The sequence below is a fragment of the Pholcus phalangioides genome, unplaced genomic scaffold, assembly GCF_987345545.1.
Source record: "Pholcus phalangioides strain wild (caught in Gottingen) unplaced genomic scaffold, Ppha-v1.0 ptg000039l_1, whole genome shotgun sequence".
In the NCBI taxonomy this organism is placed as follows: Eukaryota; Metazoa; Arthropoda; class Arachnida; order Araneae; family Pholcidae; genus Pholcus; species Pholcus phalangioides.
This window is the reverse complement of record NW_028301625.1, coordinates 24,333,766-24,360,541: the sequence shown is the minus strand read 5'-3', so window position 1 is coordinate 24,360,541 and position 26,776 is coordinate 24,333,766. Positions and strand designations below refer to the sequence as shown.

At 32.0% G+C, this 26,776-nt stretch overlaps 1 protein-coding gene across 1 annotated transcript in view; it reads left to right on the top strand.

Annotated features, from left to right (window-relative positions):
• The window catches only part of nclb (PWP1 homolog no child left behind), a 47,522-nt gene extending 21,573 nt beyond the window's left edge, over positions 1-25,949 (top strand). Inside the window, exons 4-15 of the mRNA XM_089254093.1 lie at positions 1,657-1,736; positions 3,402-3,513; positions 8,099-8,206; positions 10,289-10,401; positions 11,605-11,666; positions 15,648-15,744; positions 16,609-16,670; positions 20,962-21,073; positions 22,166-22,256; positions 22,723-22,841; positions 25,613-25,724; positions 25,866-25,949. Of these exons, the coding sequence (XP_089110219.1) occupies positions 1,657-1,736; positions 3,402-3,513; positions 8,099-8,206; positions 10,289-10,401; positions 11,605-11,666; positions 15,648-15,744; positions 16,609-16,670; positions 20,962-21,073; positions 22,166-22,256; positions 22,723-22,841; positions 25,613-25,724; positions 25,866-25,906 (1,109 nt within the window). The 3' untranslated portion in view covers positions 25,907-25,949. The remainder of the gene's footprint in view (positions 1-1,656; positions 1,737-3,401; positions 3,514-8,098; positions 8,207-10,288; positions 10,402-11,604; positions 11,667-15,647; positions 15,745-16,608; positions 16,671-20,961; positions 21,074-22,165; positions 22,257-22,722; positions 22,842-25,612; positions 25,725-25,865) is intronic.
• The last annotated feature ends 827 nt before the right edge of the window (positions 25,950-26,776 follow it).

The following is a 26,776-nucleotide window of genomic DNA, read 5'->3' as shown; positions in this document are numbered from 1 at the left end:
ATTTTTGATGCTTACATTTTCATTGTGCTACTTTATACAAAAGTAAAATTATTCTTATAATAGCTTGAACTAAAAACTAAAAAAATCTTTGAAAAATGAATGACGGTTGCAATGTGCAAACAGACAATAGATTATTTTTTGTAAACATACTAGAAGGATACCGTAATCCCATGGAGTCACAGAGTGAATGTTCCTAATTTATGTATTTTTATGTGTTTTTTGTTTCTGTTTTTATCTTTAGTAACAGTTTGTATTTGTGTTTTTGTCAAATAAAGAAAAAATAACTCCTTGATTATATGTCAAATCACAAAAAACTGAAAACATTTTTCCATATAAGTTTTTCACAAAACATTGTGTGTTATTATTGGGCGGTCTATAGTTACCACCCTGTATAAACTTGGAGAAGTTGATTTTTTTAATCTCCAGTGATATATTCAAGTCTGATAAATTCTATTTTGGCCTTGTATTGCCCTTGCCCAAACATTTTTAACTTTTAAGCCAGCATTTCTCAACCATTGGTCAGGAAGCAGATTTGAAAATTTAATTCGAACTAGGTGGAAATTATTCGATTCGTATGCAACTAATATTTCTAATATTCAAATAGGTACAAATAAAAAATTAGGTCACTATGTTAATAATATTATTAAGTTAGTGGTTCGATTGTTGTTTTAGGCATTTTGATGATCCTAGGGACGAAATGCTTAAGAAACACTGCCATAAGCTATGCATTGCATATCCCCAGTGGCATTTTTACTGATGGGCCCTGGGCCTACAATTAGTGCAGGCACTCAAAATTATTAGACAAAAAATTTTTTATGGTTGGTCACTAATGTAATTAGAGACATCTTACAATTCATCAATCATGAACATCTGGAGTCATCATTTTATCATGAAAAAATTACCTTCTCTGATCCAACATTGTTTAAGATTATAATACCGGATGGTCCAGAAGTCTAAACTTGTTTCGAAAAAAATATCAAAGATAGACAAATTGCTTAAAACATTTGAAAAAGGTTTCAAAGTTTTTTTACTGAGTTCAAACGATCGTGCAGGTTAGATACTAACAAAAATTCATGCTTTCAAAAATTTCCTGGTCTGAAAGGGATAAAGAACATGGCAAAAAATGCTATATAGGCTCACCTATATAGCGTGCATCACCAAAGGTGCACATGTTGAAATTTTGTACTAAATTTAAAAAACTTTGAAACCTCTTTTAAATGCTTTAAGCCATTTGTCTTTAACAGCCTTTTTAAAATATTTTTTCAAAGCAGGCCCAAACTTCTGGACCCCCTCCCCCCCCCCATATATTGTATGAATATGTGTCTAAAGTGGCTTATCTTCTGCAAATTGTGATTCTTATTTATTTTTTGTGCTTGAGACTGGAACCCTTATAGCTGGGTGCATAGAAATGGTTATATATACAGTGAAAGTGATAAAATTTAAACAAATATATTTGTTTGCAGAAATTGTTATAATTGATCAAAAACTTTTAAACACTGCAATCAATCATTAATATCAATAGTTATATGTGTTTACGAACATCAAGATAGTTTGCTTTGTATTGTAGATAGATAAGGACCGGACATTGCCCTTGGGGCCGTGTTTTCTATGATATCAATAAGATAAATTTTTATTTATTTTATTTTTTGTTTGTAGAACAGAAAAAAACCACTGTGTTCAAAACTGAAGATCTCGAAGCTGCATTTGATGATCCATATAAAATATCGAATGAGGAAGTAGGTTCTTACATAGTTTACTTTTAATAAATATTTTTAAAAATGATCACCTATAGTTTTGTTAGGCACAGTAGTATGACCAGACCTTATTTCTAATTTTAATATTTGATGGTTGAAATTTTTTTAGTGGTTACAAAGTTTTTCTGAATTTTTAGCACATCTTAAGGTTTATATCCTATAAGGATTTCTCAATGTATCCCAGTGAACTTGATGTGTGTAGTAAATAGAAGGATGAAATAGAAATTTCATCTTGCATGATTACAATGCTGAATCACCCAAAGCTTGTAGTGTTGAAGAGTGTCTTAAACTGAATCCTGTTAAGCTTGTTTCAGATGTTCTAAAACAGCAGTTCTTTGACTCGCGGAGTCCTTTCTGGTTTATAATTTCTATGGCGAAGCCTGTAGGCCTATTTTTTATTTATTCATAAAAATTACTGATTTATTTTTGTTTAAAAATATTTCTAATTTTCTTCCCAATTTTTTTTTTTAAATGTGATTCTCACATGTTCTCAAGGGATCAGCATGATCCGTACAGGGGGCTTACTGTTTTTTTATTTTCCTCAAGTGACCACAGAGTCCCAAAGCCTTCGCAGAGCACTGGTTCAGAACCGCTGCTCTAGAACAACATTTAACAACCTAAGCTCAATGAAGTATTTAAAGATCAACATGTTTTCCCAGAGGCTCAATGGCTGCTCCAGAAATACAAATTGTAAAATTCAGTAAGTAAATAAAGGTATATATAAGGGGCTTGCACCACCATAGCAGTTATTCAAAAAAAGATTGAGAATCACTGCTTTAGGGTAGTGTAAGAGTGATTGAACTCAATATTTTATGTTTTTTCCATACCAAAATGGCACATCCCATTTGCCAATTTCATGTGCTAATTTTAAAAACATGATTATTGAAAGCTTCCTAAAATGTGTTATATACTTTTGCTAAGTTCAATAAAATCTACATGTAAAATTCTGAGTTATAGCTAATTTTTTTTTCATTTTTGTCTTATTTATGGAAACAAGCGAAGGGTGGGGGAAAAAACACTTTCAGCCCAAAAAAAAATCGAAATGAATGATTTTGCAGTTTTGCATAGTTCAGTGTCATCTCTTTTGACCACGTAAAACACCAGAGGCGAAAATGCTTTCAGTCCACTTTAATAAAGGAAGAAAAATAGGGCATAAGAGGGAACAATGATCTTGGTCACAGCATATTCCTATAGATGGAAAAACATGCAGAGTCCACCACGTGTGTAAAAAAAGTAATTTGTGACATGCACAGCAGAAAGCGAAACCAGATTTCTAAAGAAAAACATTTTTTGTCTCTTGCAAAATTTTGTTTTATGGACTGAAAGCGTTCTTTGCCCCGACTCTTTAAGTGTATTGATGAAAATTTTTGTGGAGTTTAAGCATATAACATGCAATTAAAGTCGTGCATTTCATGTTATGTACAACCAATTTTTTATTTTAAAAAACTATTTAATAATTAGAAAAACTATACTTACGGTTTTGAACAATAGTAATTCAAAATGATAACCTGGTTTAAATCTTAAATGATGTATTTTTAAATCAATTTTTTCATGTCTAAAAAAAAAAAAATTTGCCATTTAAAGTAATTTTGAGAATATCCAAAAGAGTCTTGCTGTATTGTTTATAGTTTCTATTTTATTTGTTAGGATGAGTGGGAGGATGATGATGATGAAAAAGAAGATTTTCTAATAAAAGAAAATGATAACTTACTTGTTGTTGGTCATGTTGAGAATGAAAATAGCACATTGGAGGTATATGGTATGTTTGCTAGTTATTTATTTTATAAACTCCAATTATGTAAGAACATTCTCTAATTATTTTCCATTATAGAAACAAGGTTAGCCTTTATGGAGGTATGGTTGAACTTGTTTACAATATCGATTAATTTGTCATAACTAGTGCAATCAATATCTGCCGCTGTGGTGGTCGAGTGGGTATAGTGACGGACTCATGATGCGAGGATCCGGGTTTGAACTCCACAGTGGTGGTCGGCTGAAGTTGGTTTTCTGTGGTTCCCAACTTCAAGGCACGAATGCGAGCTGATCTCCCCGTTAAAAAGTCTCGCCACAGAGAGCAACAGGCCTACAATGTTACAAATATTCAATCATTACACTTCACTCACAATTAGAAGTATAGATGGCAGCACTGAAATATCATACACAACACTAGCTACACACTCGGTGTTAGGTGTACACACTCACTTTGTTCCAGACTCTGCCACGAAGCTGGGCTGGAAGAGATCTCGGCAACATGATAAGTCCGGTGGCAGAGAGACCCTGGCGTTCATTCATTCATGCAATCAATATCTAATTTCAAACTCTAAAAATTAAATACTGAAAATGTTTCTCTGAGAAATTATTTTTCTTATGACTATCCACTTGTTTGTCACAAACATTAGCTGGCATGCTAGAAAAACTTTTTTTTTTTTACCAACAGGCAATAAAAAATGAATATTGTGTATGTGAATGCAAATTTTAAAAATGTCTGAGTTTATCTGGTGAAATTTAATTTTATACTAGAAGTTGACAGAGGCATAGAAAAATATGACTGTGCTAAAAAAATTTGGCATTGCAATTATCAATGATTATTGAATGTAGTCAATTGAAGAAAATTTATCAAGTGGTGGTCCAATAAGAGAAAGAATGAAGATGTGTTGTTTATGGAAATTCAGATTAAACCAGTGATTCTCAACGTGAGCGTTAATGCCCCCTTGGGGGAGATGGAATGTTCCAGAGGGACGGTAGAAGCTACGGGTGTAACATAGGATCCTATGGGATAGATTGCGTTAGGGGGCGATGGGAGAAAAAAGGTTGAGAAACTATGGATTAAACCATGCTCATATGTATTAATGATATCCAAGATCATAATTCAGGTTAAAAATAAGCATATTGACAGAGATTGAACTGAAATTAAAAGAAAATGGTCGCATAATGAAATGTCTTTTGTTGAAACCCTAAGAAGTTATATAAAGGAAAAGAATGCTCCTGATCTAAATCATGCATTCACTTTTTTTTTTTTTTATGGTTTGTTAGTAAATTAAATATGAGTATATTCTTGTTCACCGAAATGCTTGTAACAATTTTTTTTTTAAAGTATGTTAACCCTTTGAAAAGCTTTTTATTTTGTGCAATATTTAATGAAATTACTTGATAAATATAATGTCTCTGCCTTATGAATGTGAAATATGCTGAATTTTTTTTTTTTGCATCCCTCAGAAGGGAAATGGTTGGTGGTTTAGCAGTGTAACCAATGCCCCCGTATACCATGATATTAATGAATTTTAAAGATGTAGTTTTACATCAAAGGGATAAAAATAGTGATAATTATTTATTGTTTCATTGGTAAGTATTAAAAATAAAAATGAATTTTTTCAAAATCTTTGCTAAGTTAATACGAGTCATTATATATTAACTTGAAAAAAGATTTTAAAAATTGAGTAGAAGAATTTCCCAAGTTATTTTTATAATAATAGTACACCAGAGAATTGGGGTTTGTAAAAAAAATGTTTTTTTTTAAACCATTAAACTGGGTTTTAATAGCATTTACATTAAAAACAATAAAATTTCTAGAAAACCATTCAAATTTCTAACAATTAAAGTGGAATGTTTATTAATTTAATTAACACAATTCCCATATTAATTAATTTATAAATATTTCTTACATTTAAATAAAAACAAGCTATAAAATTAAATTGCAGAATTCAAGGGATTATTTGTGTTTGAGAACTCTTAATACAACAATACGTGTTTCAAAAAGAATCACCTGATTTGAAATGCATATATTACGAAAAAATATTGAACATAGACACTTAAGATTAATTTTATATTACATGGCTAATCATGAAGTTTTTTTACAAACCAAGTTAAAGGTGCTCAATATTTTCACCTTGGGATGCACGGCATATGTCTATACGGTAGTCAAATTCGTCCCAAACTTTTGCAAGCATGTTTGCATCCACTGTGAGTGGATTTCTGTGGACTATGTGTGAAATTCTGTCGGATGTGCTTTACATTTTTGTCTGACTTGCGGAGATGGCCAGAGGATTTCCCTTTACACAGACAACTCATGTTTTGCAATTGTTTATACCATCGCTTAATGCTCTGAGTGGTAGGAAGTTTAACACCAGGGTATTGTCGACGAAAAGCATGATGAACAGTTGCTACGGACTCGCACTTCACGAAGCTTAGAACACGAAACGATTTTTGTCGTGCAGTTGCCATCTTGACAAACACTGAAGTGGCAACAGAAGCATTAACGCTACCTGCTTGCAACTGTGTGAAACTCAAGATTTTTCCCTTTTTACCTATACATTATTCGATCAAAACGAATTAAAAGCTGAATAGTTATGTTTTTTTTTAAATTGGATGATTCTTTTTGAAACAGCCTGTATTATTAACCTAATAATAGAGATTTTTTTCCTCCAGTTATTTTCAATATGCTTAATTAAGATGTTGTTTTGCGAAAACTGTGATAAAAACTAGGCAAATACAATGTGTTTAATGAAGCATAATTAATGCAGATTAATTAGCAATGATTTATGATATACAGGGTGATTATAACTAAAGTTCTGATTTCAAAACACTGCAAAATAAAAACCACTAGTCAAAATGACTTGAAAAGTTGCATGAATATTCCTGAAGCAATGAAATTTTGTATGGGGATGGGGGAGAAAAATATTTGAAAATGTAAAATACATAGATGCTATACTCATCCAGCAGGCAGGAAATTTGCTCGCAGAATGGAAACGATAGCCAGTCAAGGCAAAATTATAATTTAATTAGTATTGGAGATTTCATAATTCATGGGAACACAAAAAATAGTCATTTAAATAAACAACTAACCCAAGAAATGTTAAATATGTTGTCTACCATGTTCTGGCTATGAGAGCTATGAAGCGCAAAAATGTGTGTTCAACTACAAATCAGAGTAGACCTATGTCATGGTAATGATGTGGATGTGCTTTCAATTCAAAATTTGCAATCCGACCACTGCACATAACATTTGGGGTATCCCCAAAGCCAAAAGTTGCAGGGGCTATAGTAGCATTTACCTTTCAGGTAAACATGCCAGCCATGTGTCGTGTCATCTTATTTTCAAAATGGTTCTTTAGCAGCTGCTTCGCTGGTGTTGCAATGTGAACTTGATAGAACTTGTGCTATCCACCAGAACTGGACAAAACAAAAAAAAATTTAGGCACCAGCCAAATTTCTTAGGAGTGGAGCATGTTTTTTCCCAAGAAAAACAGTCCTGAATGGTTTTTTTTCTCGCTCTTTTACTTTTCCGGAACTTTATGACCCATTCCCATGTTGAAAGACACATTATTACAAAATTAAAAAAAAATTGTGTCGCATTTCATTTTAGCAATGTATATAAAATTTAAGGCACCAAAACTGATTTTCTGGTCACTATGGTGATTTGGTGTTTGTCCAGTCCTGCTATCCACACACTGATGCTGTTGAACTGCCGAAATGATGTGGTTGCACAAAATAGATTGTACCTTTCTTAGATTGTACCACTATCCAAGTACAGCATCATCTACTTTTTAAAGCATTTTTCCTTCCACCAAAGAAAATTCCATTGCTTTATCTGTGCAAATTTTCAAGAAATTCTGACCAGTGGTTCTTATTGTAATGTTTTTTTTTGAGAAAAACCACTTGGGCACACACAATCTTACACCAATTAAAGATATAATATGTAATAGCTTTATTGTATGTTAATAAACATTTTTCCAAATCAAACGCCCCTAAACCACCAGCCAGCTGAGGAAAAATTTTTTAAACAGGTGGTTTTTTGCAGTGAAACCATCACCTCTCAAAAGGTTAGATTTACAAAATTCAAAAACTTCATTTTTGTAAGAATCATATTTCTGATAATGTATTTCCAAAAAGCAGTTGATCCCAAACTTGAGTTGCCATTTAAGAAGCTTCATTTTCAAAGTCCTGATATTTTTTCTATTATGTACAATATCATTTCCTATCGCTCTAGGAGTTCATTATTGTGTAAGGTTTCTCCCACATTTCAAAAAGTTTTCAGTTTATGCCATAAACTTTATGGTAGAATGTCTATAATGTAGGAAAACAGCACAATTGTCACGGCATTCAAAGACCATAATGCACAATTTTTATCTAACACTTAAAAGATGTTAAGAAAGTTGATCAAAATTTTGCCATTTCAGTTCAGATGGTAAAGGAAGTAAATTTTCTTTCTAAGCTATTTGAATTTGAGTGCAAACTTTTTCATTACCAATATTGTAAGGTAGGGTGTTCACAACACTGAGTAATAATAAGCTATAAGTCTCTCTTAAAAAAATTAAAATGTGAATTCTTGTATTCTATTTTTCTAGTGTATAATGAAGAAGCTGGTGACCTGTATGTTCACCATGATATCATTCTGCCAGCATTTCCCGTTACATTGGAATGGTTAAATTACAACAGATCATCAAATTTGCCAGGTATTAGTACTAGAGAAATTTCTTTATGATAAATAATATTTTTGTAGTGGGGTATCACTGCATATACTTGGTTCCATATTTTATTACAAAGGCCCAAGTATTTTTATGATTAATATGTATTAATAATAATTTTAATGATATTTAGTTATATATTGTTAACTAATATCATTGGTGCATGGTCGCTCATTTTGGTTTGAACAACCCACGTTTCACTTACAAGTTGAATGGTATTACTGTCCTGGATGCTATTAGGATCACCGTTTTGTGAATTTTCATTGACAAACAACTTAGGTTTGATGATCATTGTTCAGCAGTGGTGAGAAAGGTGAATAGAATGCTCTATTTCATTCCTAAAGGTCACTTATCTCCTAAAGTCATTCTTTTGCTTTTCTGAGGCTTAGTTCGTCCTGTCCTGGAGAATGCTGTAAGGTTTTGTGGAGACCATGTCATACAGGGATATAGACCTGGTTGAGGGGATGCAGCGAAGAGCTATGCATACTTTTGTTGGCACACAAAAGGCTTGGGCTATAAAGAAAAACTTTATTTCTTGAATGTGTCTCATTGGAGGAACAGAAGATAGCATCATATTAGATTTTTCCCATTGACTTACCACCCTGACTGATTCCAACCGATCTTTGAAAACTTTTGCTAACCTTTCTCTCAAAACATCAAAGTTAGTTCTCCGAAAGTAAGGAACCAGTCTTTTGTTGTCAGCCTTTCTGGAAAAAAAGTTAGTGAAAACTGACATGATGATCACTGGAAGAAAACTCGTCCTCACCGAAACATGTTCAACAAAATCCTTGGTATTTGTGATAACTAAATCCAAAATAGCAATACCCCTAGTGGCTTCTGATACATGCTGATACAAAAACTTTCGAGCACCAACTTAAGAAAGTTTCTTTCATATTGATCTCTAGCTGAAAGGTTCTCCCAATCGATACCCGGGTAATTGAAATTCCCCAGTATGACAACCCTCTTATACTTATTCATAATGAAATTTCCTACATGTGTTAGCATAAGAGGATTGTCATACTGGGGGATTTCAATTACTGACGATGAAGTTTGATCCCTATTCGGTGGATTGTAACAAACCCCAACAATAAGTTTTCTCTAAATAGGGTTGTAAATAAATGGAATAGCTTACCTTTGGGAGTCATGAATTCGAATACGATTGACGTGTTTAAAAAGATGTATATGATAAACATAGTGGGATAAATCAAAAAGCTATCCATACATAGATAAGACAACCATAATCTTTTTATGGGCAATGTATTATATAGGGTGTCCCCTGTAAGTGCTAGTGCAGCCTTTATCTCATCAACCATCCGCCGTAGAGGTATCGTTCCAATTTAGAAAATGCTCAGCAGGTGTTCAAAAATTACCCTGTATCAGTTTTGAGAGTGAAAATACACTGTTACAAAATAAAAATTCTAAATTTTTAAACGGTCCCCCTGTGCTCTAGCTTCTAGTTGAAGTTTTTGTTCTGTCTCTTCTGGTGCCAACTAAAAAATTCCATGTTACTACTGAAATATTCCAATTTGAAAGACGGAGAAAATTTTAGAAAGAACAGAGTGTTAAATATGCAGAAAAACAGTTTTACTCGCATTTAATGCTTTTCTTCCCCAAATGTCCTCCATTTTTTGAATTCAAATATCTCGGTTAATATTACACTTAAAAACATGCAAGTTTTTATTTGGCACCAGGAGAGACTGGACAACAACATTCTAATTAGAAGTTAGAGCACATGGGGACCATATCAAAATTTAGATTTTTGATTTTTTTACACTGTATTTTCACACTCAAAACTGGTACAGGGTGATTTTTGAATGCCTGTTGAGCATTTTTGGAATTGGAATCATACCTCTACAATGGATGGTTGATGAGATAAAAGCTGTGCTAGCACTTACAGGACACCCTGTATATTAGTTATTCGTTTTTCGTGATATATGCTCTTATATTGGACTGCCGTATTTTAGTAATATTTGACATCCATATTTTTTATTGGCATCTTTTTTCAGCTACCTCGATTGGGCAATATGCCTGTTGTATTTGATCTCACTGAACTTAATATTTAATTTTAAGGAAACTATGTTGCTGTTGGTGATATGACACCAGTGATAAATATCTGGGACTTAGATGTAGTGGATATGTTAGAGCCCATATCTTCTCTAGGCATCAATGCCGATTTGAAACAGGTATATTGTACATGAATGTAATCTAAACTTTTAAATTAGTTGAAAGTCTGTATGTGTACATTTTTATGTAAGTTATTACTTTTTTTGTTACATCTGAAAACAGTTTTTGTTGCTTAAAAATAATATTTTAGTTTACAGCCCAGTACTTGAAAGGATTGCCTAACAGCAGATACTCATACCATCCTCACTTCCATTCAGTCATCTTTAATTTTTTCAGATATCATGTGTTTGTGATACTTACTCTGATATGATAAAAAAGATTACTTAATTTCATGTTATTGTAGTGTAACAGTTTTTTTTTTCAAATCTGTAACATGAGTAAAAAAATAAATTTGAAAAATTAGTAACTTTTGGGAAATAGCATAACATGAGTTTTTCTTCTCTTTAGTTACAGTGCCCCAGAATTGACTGATTGTTTTCCAAATGGGATGGCAAGAAAACTGACAGATATTAGTCATTATTGTAGAATATAAATATGCGAAGTCTGGAATTTCAGATACATCATTCATGTTGCAAGGTGTTGGTTGCATAGTTATTAAAATAAAAAAAAATAACTTTTTTATAAGGGCACCCCATGCCCAAAAGCCTAATTAGAAAGTTGTTGCCTGGTCTCTCCCGAGGCCAAAAAAATAAAAAAAACCAAGATTCTAAGCTCAATATTCGCTGAGATATTTGAATTTAAAAATAAAAAAGTTGACAAAGAACAACAAAAACCCAACAGACAATGCCTCTTTCCCAACTTTTGAATTCAGATATTTCTGTGAATATTGCACTTTAGGAACATTGAAATTTTTTTGTTGGCATCAGGAGAGACGGCAACTTTTTCCAGTTGGGTTTTTCGGCACTCTGTGTCCATATAAAAAGTTAATTTTTTCATTTTAATAACTATACAACCCCTTGCAACATGAATGACATACTTGAAATTCATGACTTTGCACATTTATATTCCACAAGAATGACTAATATCTGTCAGTTTTCTTGCTGTCCCGTTTTGAAAACCGCCAGTCTATTGTAGGACACCATGTATAATACAATTTGTTTTTCTTTGTCTAAGAAGCCTTTTGAACCACATGCAAAAATATTTTCATTATAATTTACTGTGACTGCTTTTATGACTCTTCCTTTGTATTGGAGAAGTTTAATTTCAATTTTGTAGATTTTTTTTTTCATAATCTCATGTCTAAATATACTGTTAAATTTTAGAAAAGTACACAAGATATGCACCATGATGCTGTACTGTCACTTGGGTGGAACAAACAGTCGAGGTAATTACTATTTAGTCACAGCAAGCAAGATAATTTTTATATTAATTATAGATTTTAAAATTGTGAATAGATCTGAAAACACATTTTTGTCTACAAAAGTTATGTCTCATAGTCATATGGATATCATTGTAATCATGAAATGAAATTCTGTATAAGAACAATTTTGATATATCTCCTTGGAAAGAAATTCGGTTAATGAAAGTAATTTTGTTTTGTATACACGTGTGAGGCTCAATATTTATGGTTTTTGCAAATGTGAATAATTTTGAAAAGAAAATCTTTCTCAGCTTTGGTACTTTTATTTTGAATAATTTAGGGGTGCTTGGGAATGAATATCACCAAGTTTTTATAATTTATGTGATGCTGTTATGAATACTTTTAACCAAAATGTTAATCAAATATTATGTTTTACTTTTGACCTAAACTTGAAGGTTTAAAACACTTTGGTGACAACGGAAAAGTATGGATTATCTGTATGTGGATTGATTACTTTATGAATTCTTATGCTAGTTAAAAAAAATATAAAAAATCAAAGTTATAATTTCTAAACTGCTCTACATCTATATTTTTGAGAAGAGTGAAAAATTGTGTGGCAGATTTAAAATACATTTGCATATGTGCCTTTTTTTCTGTAAAATTCATAAGTTCTGAAGTTTGCTATGACTCCTTAAAAAGTACTTAAAAACTCCTTAATTTTTATTTAGTACATTTTGTATGAATCCTGATTTGGTTTACGAGTGCTTTATAAGATAAGTAACTTTTTTTTTACAAATTTTGACTTGATAAAATGACCACTGTCTTGCAATACAAGTAGTATGTATATCAAAACCTTCTAGATGTAGACTACTTTATACAAGGCTTTGTGTATTCATGTTTGATGAGCATCACATGATCACAACTAAGGCAACTTCCTGTTCTCTCACTGTGTGCAAGGCCGCCTTAATGAATTCAGGGGTTTTGTTCAAGCATTTTTTTTGTGATTTTAGTGAAATATCAAATTAAAAAATATATATGTATGTATGTATATATATATATGCTTATCAATGAAAATCTTCAATAATTTAGAAGCTCTTGTTTGACCTTCCTGGGCCCTATGGGCTCATTCGTTCAGGAATCTTTTTAATGGAAAAGTCATTCACATAGCACAAGCCCATAAAAGACTGTCTTGCCCTATTTTTATGTGTTATGCAAGCAAAGATTCTAAAGTGAAGCCTCTGCTCTTTTGTATTTTTCTGGAAATTCTCAAGCTCACAGTGCAAAATAAATAAAAATACAGTAATATATATAAAATTAATCAAGCTGCACTTCATTTTTGAAAATGATTGTGACTGGCATGAGGCAGATGGTTGTGGAACAAATCAGTTGAGTTTCCGTTAATTCTTATGAAATTGTTTGCTTTGATATACAGGGTAGGCAAAAAGTCAGTAAAAACTTCAAAATTCATAAAAACCGGAAAAACAACCGGAATAAAAAACGGTTTGTAGGGTTAGCATCGCTAGGTCACAGGAATGTTTTTAAGACTAAAAAAAAGTCAAACAACTGATAGGTGGCACTGACGTACACAAGTCAAAGAAAAGATATGCAAACAACAAACAGAATTTCTAAAAATCGTTTATTACAGCAGTACGTTTTCCACATGACCACCACCACAGGGATAACACATTGCAGGCTAATCAAATCCAGCAATGGCAGAGTGCAGCAGGTCCGGATGTATATATGACCTCTCTCCATCAGATCGCATCTTTCAGTTTCGACAGATTGGATGTACCCGAGTGATACACCCGGGATTTCAAATATCCCCATAACCAAAAGTCTGCCGGTGCAAATCTGGAGAGGGAGCCTATGGGAACCTGCAATGCCTGCTAATGATTTTGTCTTCCCCGAGCATCTGTATCAAGAATGCCTTGACCGGAGTATCAGTGTGACTAGTTGCTCCATCTTGCATAAAGGCAGTAGAAAGCTCATCTCTTTCACGCAAACATTCCACAACCTTCTCGCGCAGAAGTGTTATATAATGCTGCTCATTCACCGTAGCTGTTTTCCACCCATTTACTGGGCACTGTGTTTTAAAGAAGAAGGGTCATATGATGAACGAACCTATGAATCCACACCACACTCACTTTTTAGGGAATGCAATTGTTTCTGCATGTACTCATGTGGATTAGACATCGCTCAGATGCGACAGTTATGGGTATTAACATTGCCATGAAGCGGAAAATGAGCTTCACCTGTCTACAAGATGTTAATGACCCGGGTGGGATTCTGTTCAATTTTGGGGAAAGTCCAATGCTCGCAAATGCTTCCCTCTGTACGGTATATGCTGGTAAAAGTTGGCACGACTGCAATCTGTATGGGTACAAATCAAGGATTCCATGAAGAATATTGCGTACTGAGGATGGTGGTAAGCCCAAGCGTCTGGCAGCTTCACAAGCACTGCTGGTCCCTGCAGCTGATTCCCATGCTAATGCTTCTATTTCGGTTGCAACACACAGCGAACTTGCCTTCTTTAAACATGGTCATCTGGCTTTTACACAATCCTCCAGCGTTCCAGTTTCCTCAAACTATTGAACAAGCTTTGAGCCCTTTTTCAGTCCTCACATTCTTCTGAACTCTGAATTTACGCAAGGCAGCGGTAGCTGATTCCTGGCTCATGTAAAACAAAACTTCACCAACAATCTCTTTTATCCTTTACTCTCAGCGTCCTTGTTCACATACACAATTTAAACGGTGAATTGATTGTGGATTAGGAGCGCAAGTTCTTATAATCATCTCGTTTGCATATTTCCACCGAAGTCGCTCATACCAGTGCCATCTATTGGCTGTTTTTTTAGTTCTTTTTTTCCCATCTTAAAAAAATTCCTGTGAACTAGCGATGCTAACCCTGCATACCGTTTTTTATTTTGGTTATTTTTTCCGTTTTTATGCATTTTTAAAGTATCTATGGACTTCTTGCCCACCCTGTATGAGTGTTTTAGATTACAAGCATGTTTGCAGAATAAATTATGCTCGCAAACCAAAGTACCACTGCTTTGAAAAAAGAAAATTGAGTTTTACAAAAATTTGTTTAGTTTCTTTTTAAACAAACTCTGGTTTTAAAATAATTGGAAAAAATGATAAAATAGTTTTTTTATAACTGTTCAGTATATCTAAACATTTTTTCATGGTTAAGACCAATTAAATAATGGTCACCAACTTGATTTAATATGGAAAAACATATTTCCCGTCTAAAACCATAATGGGGCTAGAGCAGGGTTGGTCTGATTTTAACAAACCTGAAAAACCAGAGCAGGGTTTTTTTTTAAAAAAAAACCTTAAAAAAAAAACCAAAAATTAGACCTTAAAACTGCACTAACTCACAAACTGTATGCTTTCTAATGAAGTTATTGCATTGTCATACTCTATCTTAAGAGAAATACATGAATCTGTGTATTCAACCTCTATTCTATGAGGTTATTTTTTGTCTTTTTACTATTTTATGTCTTCCCCCCCCCCCCCCCCCCGCTGCTAAAAAAAAAAACTTCACATTTTTCCAAAATGGCTGTTCCAGTGGGGCTGTCAATCTCAGTACAGTTTGTGTATATTTGCATTATTTTCCTTCCATTTTATTACTGCAGGCACACTTTCTACACGTGCTGTGGAAATATATGGACAAGAAAATGAATTTGAAACCTGATATTTACTTAGAGAGTGTTATTAACATTAATTTCTCGACAAAATGAACATTCATTTCAGCAGTTTATTCTGTTTATCTGATTTATTCATGCAAATGTATGGAAACAAGATGGAGACCAGAAAAAATTAACCAGTTCATCCTCCAACACTCACTTAGAGAATTGATGCTAATTTGCCTTTAGATGATATTGAGGTCAATATATATCTTTCTTAGATATTAAATTCTCAATCTTTTGGTAATTGATTGATGCATTGTTTTCATTAAATATCAATGTTTCATGTAATTATTGCTTATGTCTTCTATTTTAGAAATATATTAGCAAGTGGTTCAGCCGATGAAAAAGTATGCTTGTGGGATCTTGAATCTGGAAATCCAGCCACTACATTCAATTTTCAGAAAGGGAAAGTAAGTTTATATTTTTTTATTTTAACTGAAAGTTATTATAAATTATAATATTAGTTATTATAAAAAAAAAAAAATCTGAAATGATACAATTTTTATCGCAACTTGTGTATTTAGCCATTTTAAAGCAGACTGCTTGCCATCTGAAACTACTTTGCCAATTTCTGTAATGCCATTAAAGAAGTTTAAGAATTTAAATTGGAATTATTTATTGATATTAAAGACATTTTTAAAGTAGTAGTAAAGAGACCTTTTTATTACCTTGTTTTTCTATTCCTTCAATTTTATACAGCGATTTCCAATTGGTATGTGGTGAAGGTTAAGGAAATGTGCTACTTGAAAATGGCAAAGTATATAATGTTAATAGGTATATAATATATGCAACAAAAAAAACTTCTAGGTATGCTGCAGATATTTGGCAATATGTTTGTGTGCTATGAATGGAAAATGAAAATCGCTAGATCTGTGATTAATTTCTGATGTTAAATTATGTACAAGAATGTGATGTAATTACTACAAAAACCTGTAATAATTTTGCAAGTCTAGGTTCAAATCCTAGCTGGGATATAGAGATATAGGCTCATTTGCTGTTCAGATGACATTTAATTTGAATTGTTGGTTCTAATTTCAAATAATTTCCTTGAGTAATCAGGGTTCGACTAAGTCAGTAAAATAGTATAAAATGATCATGTATACATACCTGAACATGTTCGACTGATAGCTGCTGCATACCACTGGAGTTCTGTTGTAGAAAGTGAGTAATCTGAATGGCAACTAAGTCATTTTTGGAAGTTGGCTTCATCATGATGAAAATAGAGATTGTGGTTTTTTTTTTGTTAGTAATAATGAGTATTAATTTTCATTCAGGTGCAATCTCTCCAATGGCATCCTCAAGAAGCACAGTATTTACTTTCTGGAACAACTGAGGGGTACAAGTTTTTTTCCCCCACTGTTAGATCTGTATAATTTCTGCAGGCACCACAAATGTAGTAAAATTTGTATATCCTGTGAAATCATTGTTTCTGTATAACATAGGTTTTGGTTTGAACTTATGCCTTTATATAGTATTTTCTATTTTCATCAACAGATAGCCATAGTTAATATTTTTAGTAAAATTTACTGATTGAAAACATTGTGTATTTTCTCTTGTTTGTAAACCTACTATTAGTATCAAATGGCTCAAAAATGTTTAGAAAATAGTAAAATCCACTGTCCTGATTTTGGCTCATTCATATGTTGAGTGGCAATAGCTGTTTTGAAGAGATTATTATAGTTATAAAAAATGTCTAATGCTATTATAATATTAAATGATAGTAATGAATAACAATAAGAAAAAGTTACTATTCAAACTGCTGGTGATTGTAATGTAAACATTCTTCATTGGCAGTAACTTTAGAAGAAAGAAAAGATTTCATTTTTTTCTGAAAAACTATTTTAATTCTAAATTCTTTTTGAAGTGATGTCAATGTGAAGTGTGTGTGTAGCAAAATAGTAGTTAAACTGAAATTTCCAAAATTATCAAATTTGAAAATAAAATTCAACTGGCTTCTTATTTATGAAGGCAAAAATATTGAGTATCAATTTGAAAGTAAAAAATACAGATAAATTTACTAATTTATGACTTGTAAAATTATCTCTAAAGTAGTGATTCCCAACATGAGGCAATTTCAGAATGAGGTTTTATATTTAGTCTGGGAACTTTTCAGAACTCCCACCATTTTTATATCAGTTTAAATTTATACTTTAAAAAAAAATTTCTTAATGACTTCTTCCGGTTACTGCATTTTAGATACATTTGATATCTATTTTTTTTATGGGCAACTTTTTTCAGTCCCAATGTTAGGCATTTTGCCTGTTTGCGTTCGATTTGTATTTTATTTTTTTCTTTCACTGTTTTCTGTGGAAGGGGTTTGACCAGTATTTCTTAACATTTTGTATTTGACGGACAATTTGTGTAAGATGAAGTCCATGGACCCCTGTTCCAATAAAATGAAGAGAAATGAGGGACACAGACCCAGTTACAAAATAATATTCTGTACATAGCAATATCAAAAAGATGAGTTGTTTTCTCATCCAAAGACCCCTGGTTAAGAACTGTTCTTTTTTTTGACTAAGCAAATTACCTTTTTGGCTCCCTCAACATGAATAGGACTTTTTGAATAACAAGAATTACAAGCAGTGGGGGAAAGACACAGAACTAGGGTAAGGTGGAGTGGGGCAAAGCCTTCCAGGTTACAAAATTTAAGAATGCAAAGTGAAAAGCAGTGGTTTTTACATAAAATAAGCTTTGATATAGAACTATGAAATTTCATGGAGGAAGGGAAGGTTACCCCCCTTCTATATATATATATGTAAATTCTTGTTGCGGGTGGGGGGGCATCACATGATTTCAGAAATGTTTTGGTGGGGCATGGGCTGAAAAAGGTTTGGGAACCCCACTGCTCTAAAGGTCTATGATGAAATGGTCTCTATGGTGTATGACGAAACGATGACCCTCTCCACTAATTATACGAAGTACAATTGACACTGGATACCGACCAAAGATGATTTCAAAAAGAAAAGTCACGTTCCCCACAGAGGAATGGAACTTTTCTTTCTGAAATGATCTTTGCTTGGTATCCAGTCAATTCTACTTTGTATCACCTATGGTTGGTTTCGTATTGACCAGGATTATAACTTAATTAAACTTCATGCTTGTTGAAAGAATCTATGCAAGTAAATAGGCAATAAAAAATGTATTCAGTACCCAATTTTCTTCCTGTCACATATTAAAATTAAAATATTTGTATATGAATTTCATATTTTTTGTGAGAAAGAGCAGAAGTTCAATTGTCAGTGAGTACAGTAAAGTACTTATCCATTCTGATATCTTATTAAATAGGAAAAACTAGCTGTAGAACTCACCTGGCAGCCAAGTGGCCAGCACATCAACTTGCAATGTCAGGGTTCGAATCTTAGCATGAGAGACATGACAATGTAGCTTTTTGTATTTTTCTTTAAACAGGTGATCATGGTCTAACTACCCAGCACCTCCTAGAGATAGGTCTTTGCACTGTTTCCCATTAACGTCACTCAGACTACCTAGCAAGTTTTCCACATTTTGAAACACAGCATCCTATTTCATTTCTTCTTATTTTGGCGTAGAATCTTCCTGATTGGCTCACAAATACCACGTAGTGATTGGATGTGGGGCATAGAAATTGCCAATTCTAAGCCCGATCATTTCTTTTCCTCACAACGATGATACTTTCACGAGCAGGGAATTTTTTTTTTGACTACTTACTGACGTCACAAGCAGAATGCAGAGGCCTTCTATCTGTAGGAGGTGCTGAACTACCCCCCCCCCCCCCTTATGTAGCCATGTGTCCCATTTTGCAACAATTTCTTTTTGAGTATAACAAGAAGCCAGCAGAGAGAGAGAGAGAGGAATCATGCCCATAAAATTGAAAAAATAATCATTTTAAATATTTTGTGTATGTGTTCACTTTCATCAAGAGGTGAAATACAGAGTTGCTGCAAATATGAATAATTTTTGACAAAAATGATTGTGTGTGTGAACAAAGAAAATTAATGAAGTATATATTTTTATTTTCTTTCTTAAATCTGAAAATTATTTTTTAAAACATAATTTTATAGGCTTGCAGTACATGTGATGCATACTTATTTTTTTAAAACCTTATTTTTAACCTTTTTGTTATGGCAAAGTTTTGAATAAAAACATGGATAATAACATGCCCATATAATATAATAATATAATCCTACGATAGAAGGAAAATTTTTTTTTTTCTTTCATAACTTGGTGTTTGCCAACACTCATCTAGATGCGTGATTCATGCATCAAATTTCAATTTTACTGCTCCTAATTGCATTGAGTGAAAATACTCCTTCAAATTGTGGATAATTTGGAAAAATAGTTATTTCTGTTTTTTATTTAAAAAAAATACCTTGCTTTCTCGTGCTTTTCCTCCTCCTCATACAATAGGCATCTATTATCCATGCTGATAAAAATAATGCATACAGAAACAAAGGTTCCACTTCTGGTAAATTTTTTTGCTGTCAGTTAATTAAATTTTCATCTCAATATTGGCGCTTGAGGATAGCTAATCATAGCTTCATCAAAAAAAACTTGACAGGTGAAAGTGAAATAGACAGCCTTGAAACATCAATGAACATTATTATATCAGTTTTGGGTTCCAGTTAACTGGATTTAAATTCAGTTACCTGTAATTGTTATTAATATTTATCTAGTACAATAAATTTCTGTTTGGAAAATGCAAGAAAACATACAAAACATGAAAAATAAATTTTATCGCGTAAAGGTGCAGCATATGCATTATGGTAAACATGATTAATTCAGAGATTATGCATAATAACTTGTGATTATACATAATCATCCACCATTTAGGGAAGTTTGGTAAATTTTGTTCATATATTGTGAATTTGCCACACTTACCACAACAATTTACTGTCGAACAAGTTGGGTTGAAAATGAAGTCACCATCTATCGGTGGTTGCCTCAGGCTCATTAGGGAAAAGAACTTGTTAATAGTATTCTTCCCCAGGATCGAACCTGCAGACCCAATGGCAACCTACATGGTAGTAGAACAGTGTCTTCCCGCGGTACCACTCGGGCACTTTTCCACACTTGTAATTATATATAATCTTGGCTCATATTGGTAAATATGATAAATTGTCAATAAATTACTTGAAATCACTAGATATCATTCATAAACTTCAGTCTAGGATGATAATCTAATCTGTTGGTTATTTTTTGCACATGTTGATAGATAGGAAGAAAACCGACATTACAAGACTGATAAAAGTTTTACATTTCTCACTTAAATTAAATTTTTATGATGAAATATGTGTAGTGCATGCATCACACGTGGGCAAAAATGGTTGAATTACACTATTTCCATTTCTGTATTTATCACACTTACCAACTTCATTTTGGTGTTATACGTAATCGCAGATAAAAGTGATAAATGTCATGAAATTTATCAAACTTAGAGGCGTAAAATTGCTGATTTATCAAATTTACCCTAATATATACATCAAAATGATGTGCTTACATTGAGACTATAACTATTTTTATATTTTTTTCATACCTTGGCCATGCAGCATTTATTCAGGGCAATATGCTAATTTATAAATTTTAGTTGTACATTTTGTCTGTTTCTCTTTTATAAATTAAACTTTATTATTATTGTGCTCTTTAAGGTATGTTATATTTGGTGACTGTAGAGCTCCAGTTAGCAGTTTCACATTTCTTAATGTAGATGGAGAAGTTGAAAGAGTTCTTTGGAACCATTTTGATCCATTCTTTTTCTTTGTAAGTAATTTTTAAGGCATTTATTTCTTATTACATTGATTCTGATTTCTGTGATAATATGCACATTGTGGATTTTCCACTTTTCTAAAACCCTGTAAATCTATTTGAGTGTTATATATGTGTATATATATACACATTTCAATGGCTTTTTTCTTGGTGTCATTTTTGTATTTTGTAAAAAATCAAGACAAATCTTCAACACTATGAAGAAGTGAACTACTTCAGATGAAGAAATAAAAGGTGGTTCTCCCAGATGCCAAAGAACAAAATTTAACTTAGGATGATGACATCAGCTCCATTTGCAGCAAAATTAAGATTAGTGTTTTCCCAGAAACCCCACAAAGGGAACATTCAAATTCCTCTAATTGAAAAGTAAATATTGCAGTTAGTATAAATTAAAAATAAACAAATAACAAACCTTTTACTGGAATTATCACATTTTTGTTAATTTATGCTAAATTGAAGAATATTTAGTAAATTTAAAAATTCCATTGCAGAACTTATTAACTTTGTTTTTACATCTTAAATATTTTAATGTTTAGTAGGTTTTGTATTTGATTTTAATTTCTGAAAAGGCAAAATTCTCAGGTTTTTTCTTAAGGCATCAGCTTTTTTTTGTAGGTTTTTATAAAATTATTTAATTTATAAAATATTATGGTAGTGGTTTTCATAACTTTTTTGTCTTGGGAAAATTTAACAATTGTATTCATTTCTGTTTCTTAACTATTAAACTGTGTGCAAATAGGTGGAGAAATATCCCACTATATGTTCAAGGGAAAATCTCCCCTCTAAATCGTAAATTATCAAACAGTTTGGCTTCTACTAAGTTCCTTGTCTATAAGTAATGGGGGGGGGGGACAATTTTAGGATAAAAAAATCTTCAAATGGGTATTTTAATTTCAAAACCTTTTTAAAATATTTGTCCTTATTTCGCAGAACTGAAATTTCACTGACAACAATAATATGAATACATCGCTAAATGAGGGGGTGGATGGATTCTATAAGCAAAATCTTTTTTCCTATGTATTGAACACATCAGCCAAAATATAATTTTAGTTATAGTTATCACCAAGTAACAATTTTTTTTTTCAGTGTTCAACGCACAGGGGTTATGTTCACTGTATGGATATTAGAACACATAGCGAGATTAACAATTTTAAAGCTCATGACCATGCTGTCACAGGTATAACAATTTATTACTTTTTTTATGGTGAAAAAAAATTAATGAAAGAATTTTATATTACAATAAGAAAACTAAAATCTTTTCAATTTTCTGCAATAAATGCCTTGGTTCACTTACTAAATTGAAATTTTATTAAATTTTATATGATTAAGAATTTTTGTGATACTGACAAAGAAAATGCACAAATTACACTGAACAGTATTGATTCTCCCTCAGTATCTCTGAGATGTCTAGTGGATGACATGCTTGAAAATTTTTTTTAATACTATTTCAAAATAATACTAAACAAAAAAAAACAACTTATAAAAGGGAGAGATATGCTTGTATGTACAATTTTTTTTAAATCTCTAGTATTCAATTTTACTTATGTAATTTGAAAAAAAAAATTAAAAAAAAAACTTTAGGTGATAATCAAATAAGTGATAGTTTATGCTTAAAATTTGATCATTTGTATGTGGTTTTTCAGGACTTTCATTAAGCTATGGCTGTTCTGGATGTTTAGTTACATCATCTATGGATAAAACTGTTAAAATCTGGGACTTATCTAGCGAGCCAACATGGATTGCTTCCCAAAAATTAAAAATTGTAAGTTTTAATTTTGTCTGTAGCAAGGTTGGTAGGTTTTCGATGGTTTAAACCATCACTTGCTTTCAATTTTTTAAATTCCCATCGGAAATTCACACATTAATTGCATATAATGTTTAAAATGACTATGTTATATAAAGAATAAATACTTAATATGATTGCAAAATAATTTTCTACCATCTACAGAATTGTTTTGGGCAATATATGTTTTTTTTTTCCTTGTAAAATATATAATTTAAATAAAGCATAGCATAAACGCTGAAGGGAAAACTATAGAATGATTTTATATTCTTCAATTCATGATGAGATTCTCAACCTTCCAAAATTTAAACTCCTTATATATTTGTATGGATATAAACATCTGCTGTACTCTTTTTATAACAGGTAGTTGTTTATAAACAGTTCTTTTGCACCATATATGTAATGCTTATTTCGGTTATTAAATTGTCTAGATAACACTGACACTTAAAACAATACACTTATCGTGCATAAAATATTAGAATATTCCTAACAATCAAAATACCGAATTGTATGACTATAATGTCCTTTAATTTGGCAGTGCTGGTTTGTATATGATTCTTAACACAGAGCTGTAATTAGGATTTTTCCCGCCAAGGGCAAATATTATTTTGCAGCCCCCACAACTTTAAAATTTGATAATTTTATAAGTGTTCTCTCTGTTCCCACCTAAAACTACCGTTCCCCCAATAAATTTTGCCCCGGGCAGCTGACCCCCCGCTTCCCTCTAGTTCGACTCTGCTTAAGAATAAGTATTAAAAAATTTCTTATCTACTTATTTGTGTTACTTTATATTTATTAGCATTAGGTGTATTTATTAGCATTTATAATGCAATGGTTTTTCAATTGAGGCTGTATCTAAATGTGCAAAACAATGCTTTGCGTATCAAGTCCTGCCACACACACAGCTCTGCTTTGATTAAAAATACTCTTCAAAGCTCTGACTTTATACAACCAAAGCTAAGAAATTTTTAGGGGAGAATAAATGAGTTGAATTAATGTATTCACAGATGCTGTGTGAGAATTTATAATATGGGATAAAATTTTAGGCAGATTAAAAAGTTTAAAATATCAAAATAAATATTTTTTTTTTCTCTGTAAAATTCACAATATATGCAATTCAAAATATAATAAACTTTAATCCACATAAAAGTGTTTTGTCATCTAACATATCTATCAGGTTAAAAAAATATTCCACAACATTGACAAGTTTTTGACTGTTTTAATACCAAGTTGGTTTCTGAGGTCAAAAACCTAACCCTGATCCCCTTTCACACATATTTTGAATAAACAGCTCTATTTCGCTTAGTAAATTGAACACAGGTAATGAGTAGTTAAGATAAATAAAATACCATACCATACTATACCATAAAATTATATTTTATATATTCTAGACTATTTTTATATCGAAAAATTCAAAATTGTAAATTATAATTGGTTTTTTGGTTTTAATTATTGTAATAAATTAATGTTTAAAAATAGAACATTGCAATATGCAAAAAATTAAGGTTTTCATCATGTTATATACCTATTGTGTTCAAAACATCCAAAAGCATTCATTTATGTTTTTGACTGTTTAAACCAATTTTTGATGCTTGTCATGTGTCAAAAACCCAACTCTGGTTTGTAGAAAGAGACCGCTTACTGTACACAGATCTGGATCTTTCACCACAAAGGCAATTTATTGCCATTTCAACTTCAAAGAGGTGGCTGTGGCAGAGTTTATTATTTTGGCCCCAACTGGAGTATTTATGAAAGTTTTGTGCATGTATATGTTCAGATGCTGCCATCTACTTTTTAAGGACAAAACTGGCAATACTTTGGCTGGGATAACACTATAAAAGTTTTAAAAAGTTCTTTTAGAAACCTTGAAAAATTCAACCAATAAGCTTATTGGTTGCATTTGCTGAAATGTAATCGATAAGCCTAGTGATAGCGTTTTTCTAAGTTTTCTGAAAGAACTATTATAGTGTAAACCCAGGCTTATATGAATACAATTAAATGTATAAAATGTGTTACTCGCTGTGATAATTTTTTAAAGACTAGCTCACATTTGTGTCTAAAAGTTGGGAAACCACAGAAAAGCACTTCAGCTGACCACCACTGACACCTGCGGAGATCAGATCATGATGTCCACATGACTGCATAGAAGCTGTAGAAAAATACTAGTTGTTCAGTTTTTATGTAAAATTTATTCTTCCAACTTTCCACAGAAGAGAGAAAACCATTTATTTTTAACTTAAGAGACCATTATTTTTCTTTAGGAAAATGCAGTAGAATTTCAATTGCCTGCATACTTGTGTGTGGCATCACATAGGCATACACAGGATAATCTGAAACTGAGGGGGAGTTATTTTTTTTCTCTGGGGAGGGTGGTTTATAATGTAAGAAAGACAAATCTCTGCTTGGGAGTTCACCCACCCCACATTTGTATGTTGGTGTCTCATGTGGAGATGATTCATTTCACAATCTTTTTTGATTGTAAAGAATGTGTTTTGCAGGAAAACTATTTGTTAGACTCTAGTTTTAAGAAAATTAATTTGAAATGTGTCATAATATTTATTAGGGCAATGATACTTTGTATAATTTATTTTTATACATGTAATGGTAATTTTTGTTACTTGAAATTGGCTAAAAACTTCAAACATATTTGAAGGGGACTTGAACGCCAATTTAATTTTCTCCCTTTTGGTATGCATAAAAAGAAATGTTTCTTTTCCTTTTGTGAAGCAATCGGTCATAATTTCTTACAGGGCTCTATATTTGCTGCTAGTTTATGTCCAGATTCACCATTTATTCTAGCATGTGGTGGTGACAAGTCGTCAAACAACATAGTTATTAAAAATATTCAAGAATTTTCTAATTGTGAGTACACTTTCCCATTTTACAAAATGTTTGTAGAACGAAAAAAAAATTTTCCCCAAAATGGCTGACTTTTCAGTAATTGGTATTTGTAGGTTATAGAAAATGAACAGTGTCAATAACTTCAATAAATTCTTGTTGCAGGTGGTGATGTTTTTGGAAGAAGAGCTGTGAACTGTTTGTGAAAAATTAGTTTTTATATAGTTTTTAAATAAACATTTTATAGCATTCTGTTTTCTTGCTCATTTCATAGAATAAAAAAGCTGCTGGAATTGTTTGAATGGAAAAATTAATTATGTTCAATGAACCATTACTCAAACTATTGAAAAGCAGTCAATTACTGTATTAGAACTTTTGTGAATGTATCAGTTTTTAAATATAGGGTGCCAAGTCCTTATACACCCTTTCACTTTTAAGCCATTGATCACTGAAACATACTTCCCACTAGAAAATGTATTCAAACAACTTTTAGATTTCATATACCATTTATTTCTCAACGAACTGTATACAGTAATAAGAGTGAAATTATTTTTTATTCTCAGCCCAATGTATGAAGGAAAGGGGACTTTTTTGGAATTCTTTTATTCTCCCTTTGGAAACCAGTAGGCTTTTCTTCCAAGTTCACTCTCTGCTCAGTATCCAGAAAAGTCTTTCCTCCAAGCTGTATACAGTCGACACTTGATTTCACTAACCTCCAATTTACGAATTGCACATTTTTGCAAATTAGTCTTTTGCACCCAAACAGTGCTTTCCCTTAAATATCTTTCCTGTTTATGAACTTATAATAAAAACTTTATCCACTTTCTTCCCACTTCCAGAAACTTATAAGCTTTTAATGACTGAAACAATAACAAAAAAAACTGTGCTTTTAGTTGAAATAATTAAAAGTAATTCACACACACAGAAAATCATTATTTTCAAATGAAATAATTCTTATTTTAGAATATCAACTAAGCATACAAGCTGTGATGTGAAACTGGATATTTATTTAACTTCATATCTGAACAAATTAAAAACTAAAATGAATGCAGTTCAAAGCAGTCTTTATACATCCA